Consider the following 14,394-nt stretch of genomic DNA (forward strand, 5'->3'; position numbering starts at 1 on the left):
GAGCGGGGGGAGGCGCGGGGGGGAATGATACATGCTTTCACGTATGAGTCCCCAAAAGCCGCCAGTGACACCGTAAAAAGTCGCCAGATTTGTCGCTAGTCCCTTTTTTGAAAAATAGTCTCTGGAGGGGTCTGAAAATTCGCTGAGTTGGCAACACTGCACCTGCAGCGCTGGCTCGCTCTGCCGTATTTTTTCTTCTTCCCCCGCTTCAGTCAAGTGGATGTGATGACGGCGGCGGCGGATGACGCATTAATCGCGCGACACAACTAATCGATGATGAAATTCGTTGCCAACGCTTTTAAAAGTTGATTTTTATCGGTTTTATCGATTCGTTGTTGCAGCCCTAATTGACATTCCAACAATATCTGGTAAGGATGACTTCAGTATACAAAGCAACATAGAACTAATTTTGTTTAGGGGCTTGTTGTGAAGGCTGGATGTTTATTTAATAAAGGAGGAACAAGAATGAGAGAATGACATTTATAATATAAAGATTGTCATTAAGAGTTATTCATACCACACCCCGGCAAACCTAGAATTTTACTTAAATTATTTTATTTACTGTTACTTTTATTTACTACTACTTTACTTTTTATGTTCAAAACCTAATGTCTTATTATAGGGGCACTCAAGGAAAACCTGTTGTAACAACCTTAACGTATTGGCCTTGCTTTACCATGTTACTTTGTAAAATTTCATCTGTGAAAGACAATAAAATATAAAAAAGCTAGTAAAAACCTATCCCCCGTGTGCTGACATCAGAGGGAGAACCCTTTTGGAGCTAGCTTACATTTTATAACAGAGATGGATGCAAAAAATTATGATTGTTCCAAAACATCTAGTCAGGAATTGGTATGTGGTTAAACCATCAGGCAGTTCAAGCCCAGGTTAGGTTATTGATGCTGAGGAACACGGAAGCATCACACCTTCCAGGTCAGAACTATTCAGAGCAGACCACTAGCCTACAGAGTCAGACTCTGAGCCGGAGGGTGACTGCCTTTATGATCCCAGCAGCCCCATTAGAAAACACACAGCAATGATGACTGGCACGCCCCTGATACAGATAGTATAAAGCAGTTATTAATTTGTAAATATAATTCAGTATGTAATACTTTAAATGAACATGATTTTCAAAGAAATGCTGTTACAAGAAATTATCTACCATATATAGCAATTCCTTCAGTTTTTCAGTGCCAGGGTTGTCAGCTCTGCCTGTTTTCAGGCCAAAAATACTGTGAAACCCCACCACTTCAATAAAAAAAGCTTTCCAACAACAATCATTCTGTATTTGGCTCATACATCGGATCATTTTCTCTCTGTATCACTGTAGGATGGCTTTTGGTAGCAGCTCACTGTAGTGGTTCACTAAATAACCGAGAGACTCTTTCAATGAGAGGACAAAAAAAGGACTTCTTCAAATGCTCCAAGTACAGTAGAGATGCCATAGAGTCCTCCAACTTCCCCCGATCTCATCTGACCTGCTTCAACCACTTTGAAAGCAGCTCATGAACCTTGGGAAACCTAAAAAAAGCTAACACTATCCTTATGAGGCTTGGAAAAAAGTAAAAACAAACAAAAAACAACACTGTTCCAGCTCTTAGTTGTTATCCTGCATATGTGACTCAAATTTTCTCCCTCGGTCACTAAGTGGAGCCGGAGTTCTCTAAATGGTGGCCGTTTTTTGACAAAACCGTTTATCTTATGCAGGCGCCCTTGAAATTATTACATTGATCATTTGTATTAATGTTTTGGTCTACAAAAAAAAAAATTAGCAAACTTTAATATTGTATCAGCAACATTTTAAAGGTTTAGCCTAGGTTTTGCATTTTCGATGTCAATGCTGCAATGGAACAGTTTACAACTGCCTTTACTAACATCCTTACACATGCTATTACACATTGCTTTTAACAAAAGCATTACATTTTAAGGATTACTAAGAAAAATAATAAATGACACAAACTTTAAAGCTTTAGTTAAAATGAGAAAACCAAAGACAGCTTCACCAACCTCAACATCTGGAGCCTGCAGTTTGAACTTTCCAGTCCAAGACAAAGAAGATTTACTCCAGAATCCCCCAGCTTGTTGCAGCTCAGGTCAAGCTCAATCAGATGGGACGGGTTGCTTTTCAAAGCTGAGGCCACAACTTCACAGTGAGTCTCTGATAAGTCACATCTGACAAATCTGTAATTACAGGAAAATCAATGATCAACAGCTACTGGAATCAAAGCATGACTAAAGAATGGGCAGACTATCTTATCGATGATCACACCCCCTTGACTAGGATTAACATTGCACACTTTGTAAGTTGGCATGGGGTAAGTAGTATTTACAGCAAAATAGCATTATCATGATAAAAGATCTAGCTTGAAAAATTGTCCCAGAAGTTATTGCAATACAGGTCCAATTTGTTGGTTAGAGACCACTTTAGACTAAAATAATGATAATGGCATTATCACTATTTTTTGCAGTTTCTAGTTGTGGAAGGTTGAAATAGGACACTTAGAAGCCAGAAATCTGTTGTTTGATGACACTAGTGTCCTAATGGCAGTTGCGTTAAACAGTTGTCATTGCCCATGAAAAATAAAACTTCTGAAATAACTGCTGTCAAATATAGATTAAAGTTTAAGGCATTGACAATGGGTGGTCAGATTAGGGGGAAAAGATTGGTTTCAGTAATGGCCGATCACAGATCTTCCAAAATCAAGAAAAATTAAGGCAGATTGATTGGCCAGTGGATAAATCTGTGCACCCTGACATACTTATTTTATTTTCAATCACAGTTGATTTTCACTCACATTTGACTGTGATTGAGCTCGATTCACCTTTTCATTTGGGGAAACTCCAAGTCACAGTCTTCCCTGTTAACATTACCCAATTTGTTTAAAACCACCTTCCGACATCCGAAAATCCTTCAAAACTGGGCACCAACCCTTCTCACTTCAACAACTTCCATCCTATCTCTAATCTAGCATTCATCTCCAAAATCCTTGAAAAAACAGTTGCCTTCCAACTCCACTCTCAACTATCATGCAATGACCTGTATGAACAGTTCCAGTCCCGTTACTGCCCATGCATTAGCATTGAAACGGCACTTAACAAAATCACCAACATTGCCCTCATGACAGCTGATTCTAGAGTCCTCACCATCCTCAATCTTGACCTGACAGCAAGCTTCTTCCACTTGTATCACCCATATTTCATTAGATGGGTTTACATATTACCTCTCTAGCCACACTCGGTTCAACTCAAGTCCTTTAAATTCATCCTCTGCTCCATCACATCCAGGGTACCAAGTCCACCTTATCCAAAACATATAGCTTCTCTCTCACAACTGATAACTCCACGGTCTCACCTTGCCCATGCATCATCCTTGACAGGACACTATCCTTTCAATCCCACATCAATAACATTACCACGCCTGCCTACTTCCACCTACGAAGCCTAAACCATCTCCTCTCCTCCCCTCCTTTACCCCCACACTGCTGCCATCCTCGTCCACAGCCTTGTCACTTACTGTCTGGATTTATTGCAATTCTTTCTTCTTCTGTCTCGTTTACAATCCCTCTGCAAAATTCTCTTGCCAACATTAAAGTCTATCCACAAAATCATTGACCTTATTCCTGTTCCCTCTCCCTCCTGTTCCCTCAGATCCTCTTCTTCCATACACCTGTTTGTTCACTCTGCCCATCTCAATATCATAGGCAGAAGAGCATTCAGTATCTCTGCTTCACATCTCAGGAATTAATTACCATCCCAACTCAGAAACATCGACTCATACCCCCACGTCTGCTCACAACTCAAAAGACTGACAGACTGCCTTATCTATCTGAGTCCTAATGTTATTGCCATTGCCGTTGTCTAGTTTGATTTTTAATGTTGTCTTTTAATGCATTTGTGAATCTTTGTATGGTTTCCTCGAGTGTTGAGAATGGCACCTTCAAATAAAATTAATTATTTTTATTAATATTTTTTTCTTAAGTGAGGAGCATTAGAGAAGACATGGAGCTCACCCGTTTACCTGGTGGCTAAATAGAGTTCACCCTGAGAATAGAGAGCTAATAAATGTAAGCCTAGCTGCTGCTAGATGAAGCACAACCAGCTAGGATTGCTGCTACCATGTCGTGCCATCCAGGATTGATGGGAAAATTGTTTTGCTAGATCTAGCTTTGTGAAACAACATATATTCTGCCAAGAGAGTGGTTGCAGAGTACATGTGTTTGTAGAAAAGTTTCTCTTTAAACTGAGATTTATCTGAAAAAAGACATAATGCTTTTTTTCATCATGTGTTTTATTTTTTTTGGCATTTACTTCACTGCATCTCACCCTAAACTTAGTCATCTGGTATCTACCAAGGGGATGGCATTCAAAACTCTGTTTCTCAGCCTTTGAACCCAAGCCTAAAATCAAGTAAATGTTCTTTGTACTAGGCAGGAAACTAAAGGGACAGGGTCTTTTAGTCTGTGGCTCCTTAGTTCTGGAACAGTTTAGCACAAATTAGCTCTGCTTGCCTTTAAATAACTTTATACAAAGAAAACAAAAAATAGTTGTGACACCAAGCTTTTACATCCCAATTTTATGGTGCCTTTATATACTCTTATCATCCGTTTCGAAATAAATGTACTTTCTTTTAATATGCATCTTAATGTCAGTGTTTTGAATGCTAATTGGTATATGTGAAAGGTGCTTTATAAATTAACATTACGGTCCTACAGATTTTTTTTTTTGCTATGACAGGTTGCATGTAGTGATAAAGCAGGCCAGATGTGAACAATGGGCCTTAGCTTCATTTCTCATTTAAACAACAGCCTAAGAACATAACTATTAATTTTCCACTAACTAATTAATAGGCACCCACCGAGCCTTTCTGCAGTTCCTCACAGCTGGAGTCAGTCTCAGTCGTCCCTCATTTGATGCATTATATTTCTTCAGGTCCAACACATCCAGAACCTCCTCTGACATCTGTAGCATGTAGGCCAGAGCTGAGCACTGGATCTCTGATAGCTTCTTCTCTGTTTTCTTCTTTGACTTCAGAAACTTTTGAATTTCTTGATGGACTGAATGGTCATTAATCTCTGTCAGACAGTGAAATATGTTGATGCTTCTGTCAGGAGAAATTTGATTTGTGTTCATCTTCTTCAGGTTCTTGCTTACTTTCTGAAGAATGCCTGGATTGTACTTTCTCTGACCGAACAGGCCTCCTAAGAGTTTCTGGTTGGACTCCACAGTAAGTCCATGAAGGAACCGGACAAACAGGTCAAGGTGGCCATTTTGACTTTTGAGAGATTTTTCCATGATTCGATTGAGGATGCAATCTATAGGTTTTGATTTTCCTTCGCCAAGAAAGCTTTTGAGTACCTCAGAATTCCGCTTGCTGTAACAATAAACAGCAGCCAGAAACTCCTGGATGCTCAGATGAACAAAGCAGTAGACTGGATTCTGGAAGATCACGCTCTCTGTTTTGAAGATCTCTGTACAAATTCCTGAATTCACAGAGGCCTCTTTGACATCCAGACCACACTGCTCCAGGTCTTCTTGGTAGAACATGATGTTTCCTTTCTCCAGATGCTCAAATGCCAGCCTCCCTAGCTTCAGAAGAACTTCCCAGTCAGTTTTCGTCAGCTCTTGAGGACATGTCTTTTGTCCCCCTTGGTACTTGTTTTTCTTCCTCTTGGTCTGGACCAGCAGAAAGTGCGAGTACATGTCAGTCATGGTCTTGGGCAGCTCTCCTCTCTGCTCTGTGGTCAACAGGTTCTCCAGAACCGTAGCAGTGATCCAGCAGAACACTGGGATCCCACACATGATAAAGAGGCTCCTAGAGGTTTTGATGTGAGAGATAATCCTGCTGGCCTTCTCGTCTTCATCACTGAACCTCCTCCTGAAGTACTCCTCCTTCTGGGTGTCGGTGAAGCCACGTACTTCTGTTACCCTGGAAACACAGGAAGGAGAGATCCGATTGGCTGCCGCAGGTCGGGAAGTTATCCAGATGAGAGCCGAGGGAAGCAGGTCCCCCTTGATGAGGTTCATCAGCAGAACGTTGACTGATGACTTCTGTGTGACGTCAAAAACAAGAACACTGTTGTTGAAGTCCAGAGAAAGTCTGCTTTCATCCAGGCCGTCAAAGATGAAGAGAAGCTTCCAGACAGCCAGCTTCTCTGCTGGGAGCTTCTGGAGGGTTGGATGGAAAACATGGAGCAGCGTGAGAAGACTGTGCTGCTGGTCTCTGATCAGGTTCAGCTCCCTGAAGGAAAGCAGAACCACCAAACTAACATCTTGGTTCTCCAAACCCTCTGCCCAGTCCAGAGTGAACTTCTGCACTGAGAAGGTTTTTCCAACACCAGCAACACCGTTGGTCAGAACCACTCTGATGGCTCCACATTGGTGAGGTAAGGCTTTAAAGATGTCATGGCACCGGATTGGAGAATCATGGGGGTTCTTGATCTTTGAAGCTCTCTCCAGCTGCTTCACCTCATGTTGGGTATTAACCTCTTCACTCTGTCCCTCTGTGATGTAGAGATCAGTGTAGATCCTGTTTAGGTTGGTTCTACTTCCTGTTTCATCAAGTCCTTCAGCCACACGTTCACATCTCCTTCTCAGACTGATCTTATGTTCCTTTAGAACCTCTTGCAGGCTGTCTGACAAGAAAACAAAAAGAAAAGAGTCAAAGTCATTGTTTTAAGAACAACACAGATTAAACAAAATGTATAACTTTTCATCCAGGTGTCAGTGTTGGGCCATAAAACATTATTTTAATTTTAGAAATGGAGGAGCAATATTTATGCTGATATCTAACTTGGTCATTGAGTTTGGAGAATACAGTTAGCTCAAACAAATCTAACTGCTGCACAGCACACTCCCCAAAGACAGTGTCACAAGACACTCCTAGAGGCATGCAGTCCTACCCTCAATGGTGTTTGAGGACAGAAAACACCAAACTCAGAGGATTTCTTCCTCTATCTGGGCTGATCTGGGACTAGTTCATAACATAGAGATGCCAGCATGGAAAACCATGCAAAGGGCCACATGCCAAGTCAGGCCTAATGACTACTTAAAACTGACATGCTGCAAAACAGACTGCATCATTTTTCTCCAAGTTTTCAGACATTTTTGATGCTGACTGGAGGTGGGAGCCTTAAGAACAAGGAGCCCATTCCCTTGATGGGTGGCATAATGAACAAAAAACCCTAGATGTGTGTGCCCTGCTGCTATGCTGCTGAAAAAATTGATAGAACTCACAACTTCTACATGGAAGTAGGCAGAGGTTTGCAGATCTGGCAGAGTTAGGGACAGATTCTTAACTTAAATATGCCTTTTTGATTATTTTTGATCATTTCACGTGTCTCATGTCAAGTGAAGACAAAGCTAAAAAGATGGTACATCATGTTAAAGGGGAACACCGTTTTTTTTTTTAATTGGCCCCTTAATTGTACTTTATTACATCACGTTTTACTCAACCATATGAGTTTTGTGTCATATGGAGCGGTTCTGAAGATATTCCATTAGGTTATATGCAGGTAACGTCTTCCTATGGGCAAAATACTTGAAGCACAAACTAAACTGTTCATAATTCATTCTTTATGGTACGCCAGCATTCATAAGATGTAGGCGAATCACTGTCTCACAGATATCCGAGGTTATATTTTTTATATTTATATTTTTTAAAAACAAAGCTGAGTGTGAGTTATTATAATTACTATTTTTTAGCTCTACTATTAGGTTAGAATACATTTTCTATACCTGCTTGTCCTTGCAATTATTTTGAAGCAGTCGTTAAAATATGCAGGGACAGTTGTTTATGAGTATGTTTCCTAAAGGTCGCATACACTATGAATATATGCCTTTGAATGAAAAATTTAATTAAATTAAGGTTTTACCATAAAAGTGTACAAAAATTTAAAAGGAGGTAAAAAAAATTTCAAAACAAAGATTATTCAAGTTATTCGAAGATGAAGAATGAATAGAATTCAACTTTATAGTCATTAGACTGTCACAAGTACAAAGCACAATTTGAACTGCATTTAACCCACCCCCTTGGGGAGCAGTGGGCTGCCATTGTGGGGGGCCCGGGGAACAGTGTGGGGTTTAGGGTCTTGCTCAGAGACCCAGAGTGGCAGTCCATAGGAGTGGGGCTTGGGAGCCCACCAATTGGCTGGCCACTTAAACAAGAATGAGCTAGTAGATTGAGTAGCTCTCAAAATTGCCAAATCATTTTGGAAAAATATAAAAGTGCAAGATTAATGTAGCTTCTGACCAGACATAGGAAGGACGGTGAGTAGATGTGCTCAAACAGGCATTTAATTACTCAGAGGATCCTAGTTACAGCCGATATGACTTGTCTAAAACAACTGTGACAAACCTGTCCAGTAAGGTCACAGCATTTAAAAGAAAGCGTCAGACGAGGGCTGTGCAAGTGGATGGGGGAAGTGTTAAAATGCTCCTGAAACTAACCATTCAAACTATCAAAAAAAATATTTCCTCTCACCTCAGGAGCCTTTTTGAAAGTTTCAATAAGTATTCCCCAAATTATGAAAAGCCAAACAAGTACAACTTGGTAAGCCAGCATTTCACCACCTTTCTGTCATCAGCGCTGCAAGATGCCATGCTTGATCTCTCCTCTGATTACAGACCAGGCTTTTGGATAGCAATGCATCCAGTGGTACATTGTACAGCATTTACTAAAAAAGGACAAATTGTATGCCCTGTTTTTCCCTTGGAAACTTAGCTCAAATGTTCAAAATTTCACAAGCAGTAGATGCTGAAAGTTGGAAAAATTGAACTTTTGCTGCTCAACACGCCACATCAACCAATCAGAGAAGCGGAGCTGCGAGCTGGCAGGGATACAGACACAGCACATAGAGAGTGCTATGTGCTGTGCAGAGTGCTATGATCCCATTCTAGTGGCTACAGTTTGAGCCATGTACATGAACAACGCTAACATCTACTTCAAGCCGCCATGAACAGTAGGGGAATACTCCAAGAGGCAACCGGCCCTGAGGCAGCTGCTGCTGGGATTACCAGTGACAGTGCACACATCGTAATTTTGATGCCACCGAGCTGTGCAGAGAGAACAATGTGCATCGTTTAAACTTGCACATCCTCACTCAAAACTAGTCTGCGGCGTACTTAAATCTGACCACCTGCTCTTTCCTCCTTCTCTGTGCGCTCAGCTTCCTCTATGCTCGCTCTCTCAACTCCACAGGATTGACAAATGTAATTTTGTTTACAGTGGTCTTTGACACTTGTTCACTGGGCTCATCCGCCAATCTCTTTGATTTTGCTTGACTGGATCGGTGGAGTCACGTGAGTCTGCACACGCTGCTATGTCTTAAAAGGGAAGGAAATACACATCCCTAAAAAAAATTAAAGGAACACTTTGAAAACACATCAGCTCTCAATATGGCAAAAAGTCATGCTGTTTATTTATACCGATATGGACTGAGTGATGTGTTAGGAACAAAAGGATGCCACATAATTTGATGGAAATGAAAGTTATCAATCTACAGAGGGCTGAATTCAAAGACACCCCAAAAATTACAGCGAAAAAAGATACGGCAGGCTAGTCCATTTAGCTGAAATTTCATTGCAGCAACTCAAAATAGTAGTCAGTAATTTGTATGGCCCCGATGTGCGTGTATGCATGCCTGACACTGTCGGGGAATGCACCTAATGAGACGACAGATGGCGTCCTGGGCTATCTCCTCCCAGATCTGGACCAGGGCATCACTGAGCTCCTGGACAGTCTGAGGTGCAACCTGGCGAAGTCGGATGGATCGAAACATAATTTCCCAGAGGTGTTATATTGGATTTAGTTCAGGCGAGCGTGGGGGCCAATCAATGGTATCAATTCCTTCATCCTCCAGGAACTGCCTGCATACTCTCGCCACATGAGGCTGGGAATTGCCGTGCACAAGGAGGAACCAAAGACCCACTGCCCCAGCATAGGGTCTGACAAGGGGTGCAAGGATTTCATCCCGATACCTAATGGCAGTCAGGGTGCCGTTGTCTAGCCTGTATAGGTCTATGCATCCCTCCATGGATATGCCTCCCCAGACCATCACTGACCCACCACCAAACCGGTCAGGATTAACTATGTTGCAGGCAGCATAATGTTCTCCATGGATTCTCCAGACCCTTTCCGTCTGTCACATGTGCTCAGGGTAAACCTGCTCTCATATGTGAAAAGCACAGGGCTCCAGTGGTGGACTTGCCAATTCCGGTGTTCTGTGGCAAATACCAATCGATTTCCACTGTGTCGGGCAGTGAGCACAGGGCCCAATAGAGGACGCCCGGCCCTCAGGCCACCCTCGTGAAGTCTGTTTCTGATTGTTTTGTCAGAGACATTCACACCAGTGGCCTGCTGGAAGTCATTTTGTAGGGCTCTGGCAGTGCTTCTCCTGCTCCTTCTAGCGTAAAGGATCAGATACCGGTCCCGTTGATGGGTTGTAGACCTTCTATGGCGCTGTCCAGTTCTCCTGGAGTAACTGCCTGTCACCTGGAATCTCCTCCATGCTCAAGAGATTGTGCTGGGAGACAACTAACCTTCTGGCAATGGCACATATTGATGTGCCATCCTGGAGGAGTTGAACTGCCTGTGCAACATCTGTAGGGTCCAGGTAGCACCTCATTCTAACAGTAGTGACAGTATCCCTAGCCAATGCAAAACTGGTGAAAATGAGTCAAAAAAGATGAGGAGGGGAAAAATGTCAGTGGCCTCCACCTGTAAAACCATTCCTCTCGTTGTTGCCCCTCTAGTGCACCTGCTGTTAATTTCATTAAAAGCAACTGGAACTGATTAACAACCCCCTCTGCTACTTACCTCACCAAATCAATATCCCAGAAGTTTAATTATCGTGATGCTATACTCTGATTACGAAGTGTTCCTTTAATTTTTTTTAATAAGTGTATAAGCCACCCTCACGCACAGAAAAAATGGCAGGATTAGGTTTATTTATTTTAACAACATGGGAAAATTGTCTGTGGTTATTGTAGTGAATGATGGTAACAGTAAAAATCAGGTTTATTGCCCAGCCCTAATCTCATTTCTTCTTTATGAAATTTCTACCTGAAATTTCTACCTTTAGTCAAGCACACACAGTTCCCATGATCAGAACAAAAGATTGTAACAACTACAAAAAGTTAGCTGCATTCCAACGCAATAGGGTTAGGATCCCAGTCATCAAGGAGAGACTCAGATACATGCCACGAGGCCCAGGAGACCGCCCAAGACAAGTGGGACTACCTTGTACACAGCTCTCTCTGGATTTTTTTCCACACTTGGTGCTGGGATCCAATGGATCATCCTGGGCCGAGTAAGACTGGATGCACCCTGTGGAAAACAAGTGCCCGCATCTGTTAGGGACCGGATCCAGCAAGACATCCTGTTCCTCTTCACAGACACCCCTCTTCCTCCTTCTGTAAAGAAATGTAATCATAGCTTAAAAAGAATTTAACCAATCTGCTGATCTGATCAACATGATCAAATCAAATGTAGCATGTCTTCTTATTCACTTTAAAGGGCAATAATGAGAAACTAAAATCAGACAATGGATTACATATGCAATAAAGCAATTATAAAATAATTTTTAACTTGCAAAAGTTTGACATTTTAAACATTTGACATGTTTGAACATTTAAGAAGAGTAAGATACTATGGCTATTATAATTACCTAAAGTGCTAGAGTAAAAAAGTCAAGTAGGTTTGCTGCCACACAGAAGGGAAGAAAGAGTTGCAGCTACACCAAAGATCCATGCATCTGAGCAGAAACAATAACTGCAACCATCTATAACATAAAGAGTATTTCTGGATCAGTGTTTTTTTTTTTTTTTTTGCCTCCGTGTTATGGAACCCAAATTGAATTTAAAACTATATAATGGTTTTTCATCTATTTAGTACAGAATAGTGGGGGAAAGTTTCTCAATAAAGAGTGAAAGACCCTCCTATCCCCGGATACCTTCTCCAGTTACTCTGGGGAAAGCTAAAGCTGTTTCATGGCCCGTGAAGAGACCTGGTCCCTCCAGCTTGGGCTTCCTTCTGGTAAAACTTGCCTGGAGCACCTTCAAAGAGAGGAGTCCATGGGGCACCTTAACCGATTTCTCTGATTGATGGAGAAAAGTCTCCTGGATGGCAGTGCTCCTCACCCTATATTTAGGAGAGTACCTGTCACTCTGTGGAGGAAGCTCAGTTTAGCTGCTTTGTCCAGGATCTTGCTCTTTTAGGCATAATCCAGACTGTCAGTAAGGGCATGAATGTACTCAAACTGGTAAATCCTGAACTTTGCCTTTTTGGTTCATCAAAACTTAAGGCTGGCAGTGCAGAACTGACCCCTGCTCCCGTGGTACAGAGTTAAGATGTCCCATACCAATTGTCCCGAACTCTGTATTCCTAGAGTAACCCCTCTAGGGCAGCTGAGGTTCAACGATCAGCCAGAATCTCCTGTGAAAAACCCTGGCATTTGGCATCCTGGGGAGGCTGAGAAGTGTGCTTCCCCTCTAGTTGGAACAAGCTCTCAAGTCCCATTCTTATGAAGGGAACCACTATCCCAGTGTCCCAGTCGAAGGATACTACAACAGCCTGAAAGCATCCAAAGGCAAAGGCAGATCTCATCCACCCCTGAAGTGTTGCCACCATGAATGATTTTGACCAGCTTGGTGACTTCAGCCTTGGTGATTAGCAAGTCTGATTCCAGGCACCAAGTCTCTGCTTCCACAAGGTAGGGCATTACAGACAGGTTAAAGAAATATTTTAAGGCATTCTTCCAACATCTTATTGGAATCACCAGCACATCACTACCCCTGTAAACAGCATTGGCGAGGCACAGCTTCCCCATCTGTAGGTGCAGGACAATTACAATAATCACTGTGGGTCTGACCAATATTCTTTCTCAATTGCCTCATTGCACTCTTTGAAGGGCTGAGTTTCTGGCTCTGCTGCCACCGAGGTAGAATCATGATGTTAGTAAGGAAATAAATGAATACATTTAAATAAACAACAAATAAGTTCAGCAAAATCTTTAAATAAAACACTATGATCAGCAGAATAAAAAAAGAATAGATTTCTTACTTTGGGGGTGGGGATGCATGCTCATTACTAAAGTCTGGGGGAGCCTCTTTGGAGAAGTCACTCTCTATAGAACAACAGCTGGATCCTGCAGACTGGCTTTGGTTCTGGCCTCTGAAAATAAGTTTTATACAAGTTAAAATTTTTAAAGAAATTTAGTCAACAATTCAAATAGTAGTTTAAGATCAATTTTCTTATAGCACTGTAATGAATAAAACTATAAGTTATTTCCCATTTGAAATATCTATCTGACAAAATTGAAAGAGAGATTTCACCAAGATTTTTAAGTGGGTTCCACTCTTTTATATTTGTCTTCTTTATACATTTAATTTAATTGTAGCAGAATCAAAGTAATTTAGAGTAAAGTGGAGACATTGTTAGACTTTTTTTTTTCTTAAAGTTTCCCTCAGAGGGAAAGGATTTTTTTCCCAGACTGTGCATTTAAAGAGTTATTGCTTTGATCTGATCAAATATATAGATTTATCCTAATAATTATGTTTGCTTTATAATGAAAACAGAAATTCCTTGAAATATATAAAAGGTCAAAGAAGATATAGTATTTAGTGAGAGTCAAAACAAACAAAATCTTTGGATCTGGATAGAGTTGTAAAGCCAAGAAGCATGGAAATCACCATATTTAGTGGTTACAGAAATTCCCTAAGATCAGTTTATATTACATTCTCATAGGATAGCGTTTAAACTACTAAATTACCAGAAAAAAGAAAAATACATAGATGTATATGTACATTTATATGTGCTAAGGAATGGAGAGGAGAGTAAACAACGAAACCAAAGTTTGTAGTTTCACTAAAACATCTTTTTATACAATGTATCTATTCTGACATTGGTCTAGTTTATATACTCACGCCTAAATTTCTATTGAGTAGTTTAATTGCACAAACGCTGATTTAGTAAACATTGTATTTGAACACTTGGATCTATATAATTCTGGCATACGGTGCCACCCCTCTAAAAATACTTCTAGTTTACATTTTTCTAGAGCCACCACTAGTTGCAGATATCAGTAATTATTTTGTATTAATTTTATCTTAAAACTGCTTGGTTTATTTTTTTCATTTTTATTTATTTATTTTTTGGATAGACAGGACGGGGGGAGGGTGGTGGTGTCGGCTCCGTGCCCGGCTGGCTGGTGGGTCCTACTGCTGGTCCCGTGCCCCCGGGCTACGGTGGTGAAACTGGTGGGGCCCCCCTCTCTGGAGGGGCTCTCGGAGAACGGGGGTGCCTATTGGAGCCAGCGGGGGAGCTGGCTCCCTGGGAGTGCAGCAAGCACCCCAGTCCTTTGCTCCCCATCCCCGAAATTCTCCCTCTGCCTGCTCCAT

The 14,394-nt window shown here is 41.4% G+C and overlaps 1 protein-coding gene across 1 annotated transcript in view; it reads right to left on the reverse strand.

The window, feature by feature from the left end:
* LOC107103056 (NACHT, LRR and PYD domains-containing protein 3-like) overlaps nucleotides 1–14,394 on the reverse strand; it is a 27,072-nt gene extending 12,678 nt beyond the window's left edge. Inside the window, exons 1-5 of the mRNA XM_015402574.1 lie at nucleotides 14,216–14,394; nucleotides 13,058–13,168; nucleotides 11,237–11,409; nucleotides 4,856–6,632; nucleotides 2,008–2,181 (exon numbers count right to left, since the gene is read on the reverse strand). Coding sequence (XP_015258060.1) covers nucleotides 2,008–2,181; nucleotides 4,856–6,632; nucleotides 11,237–11,409; nucleotides 13,058–13,168; nucleotides 14,216–14,394 — 2,414 coding nt within the window. The remainder of the gene's footprint in view (nucleotides 1–2,007; nucleotides 2,182–4,855; nucleotides 6,633–11,236; nucleotides 11,410–13,057; nucleotides 13,169–14,215) is intronic.

This window comes from Cyprinodon variegatus, unplaced genomic scaffold, assembly GCF_000732505.1.
Source record: "Cyprinodon variegatus isolate N-32 unplaced genomic scaffold, C_variegatus-1.0 Scaffold1369, whole genome shotgun sequence".
Classification (NCBI taxonomy): Eukaryota; Metazoa; Chordata; class Actinopteri; order Cyprinodontiformes; family Cyprinodontidae; genus Cyprinodon; species Cyprinodon variegatus.